General features: G+C 41.9%; 1 protein-coding gene across 4 annotated transcripts in view; it reads left to right on the top strand.

Annotated features, from left to right (window-relative positions):
- Window positions 1-3,544: 3,544 nt before the first annotated feature.
- Window positions 3,545-13,391, top strand: part of MELK (maternal embryonic leucine zipper kinase) — a 59,080-nt gene continuing 49,233 nt past the window's right edge. Inside the window, exons 1-2 of one of the 4 annotated variants that reach the window (XM_040361685.1) lie at window positions 3,545-3,701; window positions 12,127-12,220. In XM_040361685.1, the coding sequence (XP_040217619.1) occupies window positions 12,157-12,220 (64 nt within the window). In that variant the 5' untranslated portion in view covers window positions 3,545-3,701; window positions 12,127-12,156. Of the gene's footprint in view, window positions 3,707-9,040; window positions 9,144-12,126; window positions 12,221-13,391 lie in introns of those variants that run through there. The other 3 variants (XM_040361678.1, XM_040361665.1, XM_040361673.1) reach the window with 3 other exon arrangements.

Below are 13,391 nucleotides of genomic sequence, written 5' to 3'. Positions count from 1 at the left end.
GAGACTTGTTTCCCAATTGGCCCAAAGGAGAAGCAATCTTATTGGTCAAGGGGGAGGAGGAGGAGGGAGGAGTCGAGCGGCTCGGAAGAGAAGCAAGGGGAAGGCGGACAGACCCACCAGGTATGACTCACTATCCAGCTGGAGGAGCGGAGATCAGAGTCTGGGCAGGACAGAGGTATGGAGGCCGTCCCTATGGCGGCGATGGGGAATGGGGGGTGTTTCCTGCGTTAATGTCTGTCCCCCCCATGAATTATCGAGCAATGGCCGCCGCTGCTAAAATTGCATTTTAGACAAAAGACTATAACTAAAACAAAATAAAAATTGATGTAAAAATAAACACTTTCCGGTAGGGAAGAAAATAATGATGAAGGGGTCAGTGACCAGAACCACTAAACAGATTGGCATACCTCCCAACATTTTGAGATGGGAACGAGGCACACCTACTAGCAAATGTATGTAGTCATAGGACATGCCCCCTGCCACACACCCTTAGGCCCCGTACACACGACCGGATCTATCCGCTGATATTTGTCCAGCGGACCGTTTTCAGCGGATTGTCCGTCCGTGTGTACGGGGCCTGAAAGGAGAATTACCCGCCCTCCCAAAAAAAAAAAAAGTTAATTAAATCCACAATGGCTTTTTTTTTTACCACTACTATTCCTTTATATTGGCTTTTAAAATTTACAAATGCAGCAATTTAGAATTTGGATGAAAGGTTTAGCTCTGGGAAACACTTTTTGAAAGATAAAAAAGTGCATTTTATATATGTAGCACTACCCTGGAGGAGCTGCTGGTTGTTTTGGGTGGCACGATTACCTTGTGGCTCTTCCGAATTCCTAGGGGTGCATGATGCATTTAGTAGATGTGAAGGAATGTCCGCAACAGGTGCTCTTTGCTGTGCTCTTTATTACCCAGCCGGGTAAAAACAATAAAACTTGTGGTGAGGAAAGTAAAGTTGAAAGAAGAAAGGAGAATAGCAAATTCAGGCGTAATGATAGGAAACAGTTTTGCTCCCAAGCGTAACACTTCTCTGCGCCACTCCTGCCAGAGTGGGATTAACGTACCCGGACAGGCCTCTCTCACTGACCCGGCAGCCAGAGTATCACTCGGACAATTGTAGGATAAAGTCCCTGCCACAGACCATCCTTAGTGAACTTGAACTTGAGGAAAAGTCTCTGCCACAGACCCTCCTTGGTGAACATCAGGGAGACACCTCTGCCACGTGCCCTCTCTAAATGTAGTTAAAGGAACAGTAAGGGAAAAAAAATGTTTTGCTGAAATGACTGTTTACAGGGTATAGAGACATAATAGTTAACTGATTCCTTTTAAAAATGATTAAAAATAGATAAAAATCAATGATATAATGTGCCTGCAGTTTAGTTTCGTTTTTAAACTAGTTGCATGTTTCTGTGAATTACAGAGACACACAGAACAAAAACAAACAAACACAGGGCAGTGTTTGTTTTTAAAATGAATCTGATTGGTCCTGAGGAGTTTTAGACACAGTAATCACACCTTCTTGATCATGGACCACAGTGAGAAGCTCGCATGAGTTTTTTCATAAGGAGCCAGACAAGCAGGAAGTGTGGAGATCAGAGAAGGATTACAGCTACTTCAAAGCAAAAACCAACAATAAGGACATGAAACCAGGACTGCAGTAAGGTAAAGGAAGCTATTTAGCTAAAAAAAAAAATTCCTTTAGTGACCCTTTAAGGAGGAGATCCTCCCTGGTGAATTACGCCTGGGTCTCCTTCAACTTGTCGCTCAGGTACCGACTGACAGGTGATCAATCCCTCAGTGTCCGGCTGCCTTGATCCCCAGGGGTTTGTCGAGCCTCTCAATGGCGCTCCTGAGACGGACTCCCCACCGAACAGCACTACCAATTGGGATCCTCAAAGGTGGAAACCCAGTCGCTTACTGGGTCCCTGTCTCTGCTCAAATGCTCCAGGCCAACATGGCCCCGGAACCAGGAACACCGCGTGGCACGCACGCCCGGGCCAGGTAGGCCATGAAGCCATGGCGCCGTGATGTGGCCACCCTAAAGGTGGGTGCCACACTCGACGAAGAGGAACCCAGAACCAATGGCGTCTGTCCCATAAATACCCTCCCCCAGCATGCACAGCGAGGCCAAACCCTCCTGATTGGCTGCTGGGGAAGAGCACCCAAACCTTGACTCCACTGCTGCCACCTACTGCACAGGGGGTGGGAAGAACACCCCAGCACAACAGAATAAGCCCACAGCACAGCCAAGCTGAGACAGAGATGATGTTTTGCATTCAACAATCTGGATCAGAGTTTAACTACACTCTGATCTCCCTCTAAATTTAAATAGCACCTAAAGTAACCAGGCGCTACATATACAACGATATGGATCAGACCAAAATAAGGGACAAATGACAAGGAAAGAGGGACAGAGGGACATTGCTCCAAATCAGGGACAGTTGGGAGCTATGAATTGGTGACCGACAAAAATCATGGGTGGAGGCAGATAACCACTAAACTAAATAATATATATATGACGCGCGTTGTACTCTCTCTCTCTATATATAGTATATATATATATATATATATATATATATATATATATATAATAATCTAGCCACACCCATTAGTCTCATAAAAGATTAAAGTGGAGGTTCACCCTAAAAATGAATTTTTAACATTAGAGCCAGCATAGTAAGGGCATATATTTTTCGGCAGTTTTTTTTTTTCTCCGTACTTACCTTTATATTCTGATTTGGTCCAGGGCTTCCGCGTTCTGATGACTCCGGGACTGGGCGTTTCTATCCCTGCCTCAGGGTTCCGATGACTGCAGGACTGGGCGTTCCTATCCTTCGGTTCAATGATTCACAGCTTGTGAAACAGGTGACCTGTCGCACAACGCGCGTCACCAGATTTCCGGAAATAGCCGAGCTGCCAGTCGGCACTATACGGCGCTTGCGCCCGCCGTGTAGAGCTGACTGCGCAGGCGCGTATAGTGCCGACTCGCAGCTCGGCTATTTCCCGACATCTGGTGACGCGCGTTGTGCGACAGGTCACCTGTTTCACAAGCCGTCAATCATAGAACGGAAGGATAAGAACGCCCAGTCCCGCAGTCATCGGAACCCGGAAGCCCTGGACAAAAACGGAATATAAAGGTATGTACGGAGAAAAAAAACAAAAAAACCCGCCGAAACTAAATGCCCTTACTATGCTTGATCTGCTAGATGTAATATTAAAAAAAAAGAATTTTGGGTGAACCCCCGCTTTAAGGGGTATAAAAACATCTGAATATTTATACACAGTTGCTGTTTTTTTTTGTTTAGTATTGTCTTTCTATTTAGCAATGAAGTGTGGTGGAGCAGTGCCTGTATCACGGCCATATAACAATAGCACGGGTTTCAAACGTCTGCCAAACAGACAAGAATGTTCTATGCCACACATATAATGGCACCCTCAACACTACAGCCTCTCATCTTCTGGTCTCCGACCTTCCTCCCGGCATGCACGGGGCCGCACTCTACAGCTGAAGCCGGAGGTTTAATCTCATTGGCCGAGAAGCTCCTTGGCCGGAAGCTGGATTTGTTCCCCGGCAGATTTAAAAGTTCATGACATCATTCGCTATTGAGCTGCTCGTGTTGTGCTGATTTGTCAGTGTTCTTAGTGTCTGATGACTGTCCGGCAGCTGATCGGCTTATAAGGAGCTTCATCTCTAAGGACAGGACAGGTGTGTGGCCGTGCAAATGGATATATATATCTCGTTTATTATATTCTAATGTACTTAGCCTGAAACAAATGAGCAGATGCATGAATATTAGTAAAATCGCGATGATGCTATTGAGTGACCACACACACAGGGAAATAATAGGGAGTTGTCACCTGCTGCATTATATAAATGTTGTATTGTAGATTACTCAGCTCTTCTGCTATTCTGTTGGGCTGATCAATACAAATAACCCCTGACAGCTGTAATCAGCGGATTGCTGGCTGATCCTGAAACTTAAACAAGCCACTGTAAAGTGCCTGAAGAATTGTTATGAAAGTTACACATTCTATCATGTAATGTGCCAGACAAAAGTGTATTGATGTATGGTTCATGCACGTTGCCTATTGTATATGGCGTGTTATACTAAACCCAAAAGCAAACGTTTTATTGCAACCTACCGATTCTTAGATGCGGTGGCTGCATTCGTTTTCTTCCATTTATTTTCACTTGTTGATCTTTCCAGTAAGTCTGTTTTGTTTTTCAATGGAACAAGCTGTTCTTCAGATGTAGCAGTTGGAGGGATAAGAAAAACCATTTACCACAGACAAGAGTGCTTAAAGCGATCAGATTTATTTATGTAAAACCTTTATGCCAAAAAGGGGGGGGGGGGGACTGTTGCTGTAACTGCTTATTAGGGTTGTCCCAATACCGAGCATTTGCGTGAGTACTTGTACTCGCACAAATGCTCCCAATGCCTAATCCCATACCTGGGAGAGGCGGCGCTACTAGAAGTCAGCGAGCGGAGAGCAAGTCCTCAAGCACTGGAACTAGGTAAGCTGGCAGGGGTGCAGGGCACAGCCAGGTTATCCATCGGTATCAATGACCAGAGCTGTCATGTTTGGTAACGGAAGTGACGCTCTGTGACACTGTCAGTGGTTGAACATCCTGGCGCCCTTCTTGGTACACCCTGCACTTGGCCGCAGTAAGCCAGCAGTGGACATCTTGTTACACCCAACCCATATAGTTTGGGCTTGGTGTAAGACGAAGTCCGCTGCCGCTTTTATGCGGCCGAGTGCAGTGTGTAACAAGATGGGCGTTGCAGGCAGCATAGCATTCTTTTCCTCTCCTGTCATTTATTGCTGGCTGCATTTCAGTGCCCATAAATGCCACCTATTAATGCCCATGAGCGCAACCTGTAATTGCCACCTAATTCTATCAGTGCTGCATATCCGTGCCACCTAATCTATATTGTGCTTTGAAAACTGTCCACATGACATTAAAAAAAAGTATCGTTATCCGCGAGTACTTGACAAAAAGTATTGGTACTTGTACTATCGGGCCAACCTTACTACTTATAAACTATAAGCTGGAGTTTGGCTTTAAAGTGGATGTAAAGGCTGAGGGTTTTTTTCCAGCAGCAAGAGCCATTCACCGCCAATAAGGGGAGAGCAGGAGACGGGACCAAGCCATGGCTGTATGTGAAAAATAAATATATAGTTCCAATGCGCTACTGTGAGTAAACCAATGTGTAAAAATAGTGTAAATAATATATATATATATATATATATATATATATAATACCCGGGGCAGCTATATCTAAAAGTGTTCACATAACACAAGAGGGGATAAACAAGTAAAAGTGATAAGCGCTCCAGGTATGTGCCAAAATGCAACCAACGTATATACGTAAATGAATAAACTACAATCAAAGAAAAAGTGTGTGACCAAACTCAAAAAGTGCAGTGCGTGCCGAAAAATGATATTGAGAAAATATAATCAGATGTGATACATAAAAAGGGATGTCCAGTCCTCTAAGAGTCCAAAAGCTCTGTGATGCTTACACATAGATAAATAAATAGCAATATAACAATATAAAATTGAATATATATGGGATAGTATAAAGGTGAGTGAGCAAATGTATAAAAGTGCAACAGTGGTGTTGGTGAGACAGTCTATAGGTAGAGCTGGTGAGATGTTTCCATAAAAGATATCTGTGTAGAAGGCAGCAGTTTAAAAATCCTCATTGGTGTTGTAGTGCCCTTACCATGAAGGTGCTATATGTGCGCATATAGGGATGTCCCTCCGGGTCTCCGATCGTTCCTATCCTGGGGTCAGTCAGTGTACGTTGTACCAGCAGCTGTATTCAATTAAGATCTCCTGGGCGTGTGTCTTCCGATGTCCTCCGGATCTCCGGTCGCCTTTCTCCTAGGGTCACTTCATTCAAGTATCTTGTAACTGCTGCATACCTCCAAAGTATTCCCAATTGTGATGGTCCAGTAGGCAAAACAATGGGGTGGGGAGAAAAGAAGATAGCCTCCAATGGTGTAGTAGGATTAGGAATCCAAAAGTATTTATTAGGGGTTAAAAAAGCAAGTAGCACACACAGTGCTTAAATAGCAAAACAGCGTTTTTTAAAAATCAAAGTGCAGACGTGGCGTTTAAAGTTGCCGCCTTACGTCTGATAGCCTCCGGCTTGTGTGAGTAAAATCCTCGGTCTCGACTCGGCTCCCTACGGCTTTACGTCACGCACCTCGTGACTTCATCAGGGGATTCCTATTGGCTGTCGGGCCGCTGGCTAAATACGCCCAAACCGGAAGTAAACAGACTTCCATTTTCTTGAAGTCCATATTCATGGACATAGTGTATTAAATGGGTGCTGTTGTTGGGACGTGGCTTACAGTGTAAATGAACACCTTAAATAGATGATTAACATCACGTTTCATGTGTAGTCCTAATGCAAAACTGCAGTACCAGGAATACTGTTTACAGAGGAAACTTAAAGGGTGCATCTCATCGCAATTAGTGATAGGCAATAAGAAAAATCGGTCATATGTAAAATGCATAATTACTGTTTAAATGTACACACACATATAATATTTTAATTATGATGCTGAAGGATTAGCTTCTAAAAAGGATAAGTAGTACGATCCCGGTTAAAAAATTATAAACATAATATAGATTAAAAGTTAAAACCATATAGGGCAATAGGTGACGCATGTTAGAGTGCATCAGTGTCGTGGTTTATTAACCCTCAGTGGGCCAGTGAGCAAACGTTGGCCTTAGTAGGTAAATAGTGCACCTATTAGGTTTATGATGATAATAGTGGACTAAGTGGATGTAGAGATGGCGGTGTGGATGAGATAAAGGTCCTGGTGATGGAAGTCTGTTTACTTCCGGTTTGGGCGTATTTAGCCAGCGGCCCGACGGCCAATAGGAATCCCCTGATGAAGTCACGAGGTGCGTGACGTAACGCCGTAGGGAGCCGAGTCGAGACTGAGGATTTTACTCACACAAGCCGGAGGCTATCAGACGTAAGGCGGCAACTTTAAACGCCACGTCTGCACTTTGATTTTTAAAAAACGCTGTTTTGCTATTTAAGCACTGTGTGTGCTACTTGCTTTTTTAACCCCTAATAAATACTTTTGGATTCCTAATCCTACTACACCATTGGAGGCTATCTTCTTTTCTCCCCACCCCATTGTTTTGCCTACTGGACCATCACAATTGGGAATACTTTGGAGGTATGCAGCAGTTACAAGATACTTGAATGAAGTGACCCTAGGAGAAAGGCGACCGGAGATCCGGAGGACATCGGAAGACACACACCCAGGAGATCTTAATTGAATACAGCTGCTGGTACAACGTACACTGACTGACCCCAGGATAGGAACGATCGGAGACCCGGAGGGACATCCCTATATGCGCACATATAGCACCTTCATGGTAAGGGCACTACAACACCAATGAGGATTTTTAAACTGCTGCCTTCTACACAGATATCTTTTATGGAAACATCTCACCATCTCTACCTATAGACTGTCTCACCAACACCACTGTTGCACTTTTATACATTTGCTCACTCACCTTTATACTATCCCATATATATTCAATTTTATATTGTTATATTGCTATTTATTTATCTATGTGTAAGCATCACAGAGCTTTTGGACTCTTAGAGGACTGGACATCCCTTTTTATGTATCACATCTGATTATATTTTCTCAATATCATTTTTCGGCACGCACTGCACTTTTTGAGTTTGGTCACACACTTTTTCTTTGATTGTAGTTTATTCATTTACGTATATACGTTGGTTGCATTTTGGCACATACCTGGAGCGCTTATCACTTTTACTTGTTTATCATGGCTGTATGTGGCCGCATAAAGCGTGGGGCCAGGAGTGAGCACGCACCAGTGCCCCCATAGCAAGTTGCTTGCTATTGGGGGGGACTGGTCAAGAGGGAGGAGCTAGAAGCACTTTTGGAGGACCCCAGAAGAAGAGGATCAGGGCTGTTCTGTGCAAAGCCATTGCACAGAACAAGTATGACATGTCTGTCATTAAAAAAAATAAAATAAAAAAAAAAGAACCTTTTTAATACCACTTTAAAGGGGTTGTAAAGGTTCATGTTTTTTCACCTTAATGCATCCTATGCTATAAGGTGAAAAAACATCTGACAGTTACGGCCCTCCAGCCCCCCTGTTTAACTTACCTGAGCCTGTTAACCTGCTGCGCTCTCCCCTGACGTTCTCTTTTCCGCTCAGTCTATCCGTCGATTGGCTAGAGTGGATGGATTGACAGCAGCGCAGTCATTGGCTCGCGCTGCTGTCAATCACATCCAAAGATGCGGGGGGCGGGGCCAAGTGATACAGCCGGCGGCTATTGCCGCTCACTGTATCACGGGAGCACGCCGGCAAAAACTAACCCATGGGAGAGAGCTCTCATTAATGGGGTTATTTCTTGCGAGGAGGAGCCGAGACAGCTGCCGAGGGACCCCAGAAGACCAGGTTCGGGGCCACTCTGTGCAAAACGAGCTGCACAGTGGAGGTAAGTATAACATGTTTGCTATTTAAAAAAAAAATATCCTTTACAACCCCTTTAATGTGTTGGCGGTGCCTTAAGGTTTCTTCAGGGGTGCCTTGGCAAAATGTCTACAATTGCCTAAAAAAGTCAGTGTGTGTATGAAGCCTGCCTATTAGTTATACAAAGTCTCAGGTTTCCATTGTGCACCATTACAACCTTCTAGCTGCTGGAGTCCTAACGACCAATGGCATCATCCATTGATAAGAAGGCTTTTAATTGCCTGCACAGCATTCTGATTTGTCCCTCCCCTGCTCCTCTCCATCAGCGGTGGTGTCACATTAGCTGAGGGATGGAGAAACACTGGAATACTAGTCAGTACCAGTTTGCAAAAGTGTATTTGCTTTGGAAGAATAAATCGCCTTTTAATGTTGGGTGTCCTCTTCTATTAATGTTGCTGCATTATGTTAAACTATCAGAATAGTTTTTACATGTTAGAATAGGGCGTCTCAAAACTGTCCATAATTTTGGAGGGTGTCTTGACTGAAAATAGGTTAAACGCTGTTGGTGTCCTTTATAGAGGAGGTGTGTTACTGGTCAGATCACCAAGGGAAAAGCCCAAAAAGGGGAATCAAATGCAGCCACCATATCTAATGATTGGTAAGCTACAAAATATAACTTTTTGGTTTTGAGTTTACGGTACGGTTCACACTGCTGCGCTGTGAATTTGTTCCATTTTTTTTATTTTTGTCCTGTGTGAGGTGCGAATTTACCGTGATTTTACTGCGAATTTCAGGAGTTGGACATGGCTGCAATTAATGTTCTAGCCCAAGGGTCTCCAAACTGCGGCCTGAGGGCCAGATGTGGCCCTTTGCTAGTCTTTCTCCGGCCCTTGGCGCACTATTCCTCCCACTGATATGAGGCACTATCCCTCCCCACTGACACAACAATGGGTCCCTATTTCTTCTACTGATGCTAATAACGGGATACTTTTCCTCCTTCTGATAGGGGCACTCCTCCTCCTATTGACTACCAACCCTGAGGCCATATTTGTTCTCACTAATGCCGGGTCCGGGACATTTTCTGCTCCCGCTGGCCACAATCCGGCCCTCCTAGAACCTGAAGGACATTAAACTGGCCCTTTGTTTGAAAAGTTTGGAGACCCCTGAATCTAGCCAATGGAATCATAATGTGTAAAAAAAAAAAAAAAATGGTGGTATCTTCCTGTGTACTTCCTGTTTTTTGTGGAGAGTCGTGTGGTGGAATTCGCACACATGTAAAACCATCAATGTGATTCCAGGACAATTTAACTTGATGTTTATGGAGACTAAATTAGCAACGCAACGCTGTAAACTCGCACAAGACTTTTTTTTTTATCGCATCCGTAGAGGAATCGCAATGCATGTATGTGAACGACCATCATTGAAAACAATGACTTTATGGATGACATGCAAATTTTAGAATGTTTTTGACGCATCACATTCATTATGAACTCGCATCAGTGTGAACCGGGCATTATACCACTTTAATGTTTACCGTTAAAGCCAAAGTTTAGACAAAAATGAAAAAAAAAAAAATCAGCACAAGTGAAATTATTTACTAATTTGATATGTCCCTTGTACTGCTGGCAACGCAATAATCCCAATGCACAAATTCCTATAGAAATGGCTATGCATATACAGTGCCTTGAAAAAGTATTCATACCCCTTGGAATTTTCTACATTTTTGCAATGTTGCAACCAAAAAATTTAAATGTATTTTTTTTTTTTTATTGGGATTTTATGTCCTAGGCCAACACTAAGTTACACATAATCGTGAAGTGGAAGGAAAATGATAAATGGTTTTACAGATAAATATGTGGCGCGCATTTGTATTCGGCCCCCCTGAGCCAATACTTTGTAGAACAACCTTTCACTGCAATTACATCTGCAAGTCTTTTTGGGTATGTCTCTACCAGCTTTGCACATCTAGTGACATTTTTGCCCATTCTTCTTTGCAAAATAGCTCAATCTCTGTCAGATTGGATGGAGCGTGTCTGTGAACAGCAATTTTCAAGTCTTGCCACAGATTCTCAATTGTATTTAGGTCTGGACTGGGCCATTCTCATACATGAATATGCTTTGATCTAAACCATTCCATTGTAGTTCTGGCTGTATGTTTACCATTATAAGTTGGGTGACTTCTAAAGGCAATTGGTTCCACTAGATTTTAGTTAGGGGTATCGGAGTAAAAGGGGATAATCTAAAAACACGTCGCACTTTTCACATTTGTTTGTAAAAAAAAAAAAAAATATGTTGGAAACGATTATCATTTTTTCTTTCACTTCACAATTTTATGTGCCACGTTGTGTTGGTCTATCACATAAACTACATTTATGTTTTTGGTTGTAACAAAAATCACAAGGGGGTATGAATGCTTTTTCATGGCACTGTAAGTGGGTGCTGAAAAGACCACTGGCTGAAACCATGTCAATTTAGCGCGGAAGATGGTCACATGCCTGATTAAGGGGTCCTGTGTGGCTCGCGTTGTGATCGCTGATTATAGCTTTGGACTCACCCTTGTGCTGCTGGCTCCTGGATTCCTTGCATTCTTCCTCCTCTGATCAGCAGTGGGGGTTAATGGAAACCAGGGACTGTGACAGGCTCTCCTCAAGGGAGTCAGACTATGCCCATCCTTCCTGCTCAGCTCCTTCATTCATAAAAGCTGTACTAAAGCTTCTCTGAATGGAACACAATCAGCCACCCTCCATTCATAGCCCTTGTTTCATCCATAGATGCTGTAGTACAGTTTCTATGAATGGAGGTGCTGAATGGTTAAAGTGGAGTTCCACCCTCTCTCTTTTTTTTTTTTTTTTTTTATATCATTTGCTTGGATTTTATTTTAGCAATGTTTTAGCTATACACTGCAATCGCTCGCCATGTCAAGAGCTATACTATAATCTGATCAGAGCTTTAGTTACTAACCAAAGTCTCTAAGTGCCTCCACCCTCTTTTCCAACTCCTCATCACCCCCTGCAGCTCAGTCCCCTTAAACGAATTTGGTATATATATATATATATATATAACTATACATTTTTTAACTTGTAAGCAACAAAAGTCAGAAATGGGCTTGAGCATGTTAGAGCTGTATGATTCTGGCTAAAATAAAAATCGCAATTTTTTATTTTTTTGCTTAGAATAAAGATCACGATTCTCGTGGCGTAAAACCTTTCACATAAAATGTATTTTAAAAAAAAATTGCGTTTGAAAGACCACTGTGTATATAAAATGTGACAAAATATTGCAACAATCCCCATTTTATTCTCTAGGGTTTCTGCTTTAATAAACAAAAAAAAAAAAAAAAAATGTTTGCGGGTTTCGAAGTAATTTTCAGCAAAATATAGAATTTTTAACTTGTTAGCCACAAGTGTCGAAGGTTTAGTCTTTAAGTGGTTAAACTGACCTAGTTTTAGTCTGGGTTCACACTATTGCGAGCACAGACATTGCATGTGATTCAGACCCGCACTGCTGTGCCTATTTGTGTTTTTTTTTATTTTGTTTTATTTTTTTGTTGTACAGGTTTTATCAGTCAAGTCTATAATTATACAATAATGCAATTCAGCAATACTCTTTATTCTTAAATGTGTTTTTGTTTTATATTGTAGGCCTTCTTTGACATAAGAGAAACTGCAAACATGGCTGTTGATGATTACAAGGAGCTGCTGAAACATTATGAATTGCATGAAACAATTGGTGCAGGTACCTTATTTAAATAAAAAAGTAAACCTACAGTATGTATATAGTAGTTGTGTTTTTAGGAGTACCATAAACTTATTATGACCCAGGTTCAAAAATGGCCATCGGTTTGTATCTATAATGAAGGTGTGACATCCACATTGTGAGTGTGGTCTGCCCCCTTTAAGGTAGAGAGGGCCTTTTGTGTCTTTGCAATGTTGCTTTCCTTGTTTTCTTTGAAGTGAAGGATATATATATATATATATATATATATATATATATATATATATATATAGTGTGTGTGTATGTGTATATATATATATATTAAATAAATATTTTTTTTTTTTTTTTTTACATTTGAGATCTGGCATATTTTTGTGTTCTGTTATCAAATAGGAAAATCAATAATAATATGCGCTGAGTATTAACTTCTGTGATGTGAACCGGAACCACAAACCCTAGGTGATTCAAATTCAGTACATGTGTATAAAAATAATTAGTCCAAATGCATGCTACTGAGCATGCAACTACAATACACCTCCTGAGTGCAAGTGCTGTGTACTGGCTTGAAAGATAAGTATGGGGTGATCAAATTCTACAGACTACAAAGCTGATTTGCTTCACATGTGAGTATCAGATCTTCCACAGTTGTGCAGCTCATGTGAAAAACAGAGAGACAAAAAGAGAAATCCTCATTGTGCAGATAACACACAACCATATGGAAACAATTTTGACAAGCTTGAGATAGGTCACACTCACGAATCCACTGATTAATATCAGCAAACAAACAATCCTCATTTGGCTGCTCAGCATACGATGTGTCTCCTCATTTGGATGTGCAATCCGTCCCGTTCGTAGCTCTTCCCCCACGCGTTGCATAACTAGACACGTGACTTACCCATGATTAAGTCACGTGTCTAGTGATGTAACGCGTGGACTAATTATTTTTATACACATGTACTGAATTTGAATCACCTAGGGTTTGTGGTTCCGGTTCACATTACAGAAGTTAATACTCTGCGCATATTATTATTATTATTGATTTTTTGTTTGACTAACATATGCTGCGTTTATTATTTAGGAATTTTTTTGATGTCACATATAATTAAGTATTTAGTAGCGCTGTAGTAACATTTTTTTTCATTTATCAAATAGGAAAATGTTTGTGTAATAGTTGAGCTATTCCACTTAGCTG

This window comes from Rana temporaria, chromosome 1 (assembly GCF_905171775.1).
Source record: "Rana temporaria chromosome 1, aRanTem1.1, whole genome shotgun sequence".
NCBI classification, from domain to species: domain Eukaryota; kingdom Metazoa; phylum Chordata; class Amphibia; order Anura; family Ranidae; genus Rana; species Rana temporaria.
This window is presented reverse-complemented; position numbering and strand designations above follow the sequence as displayed.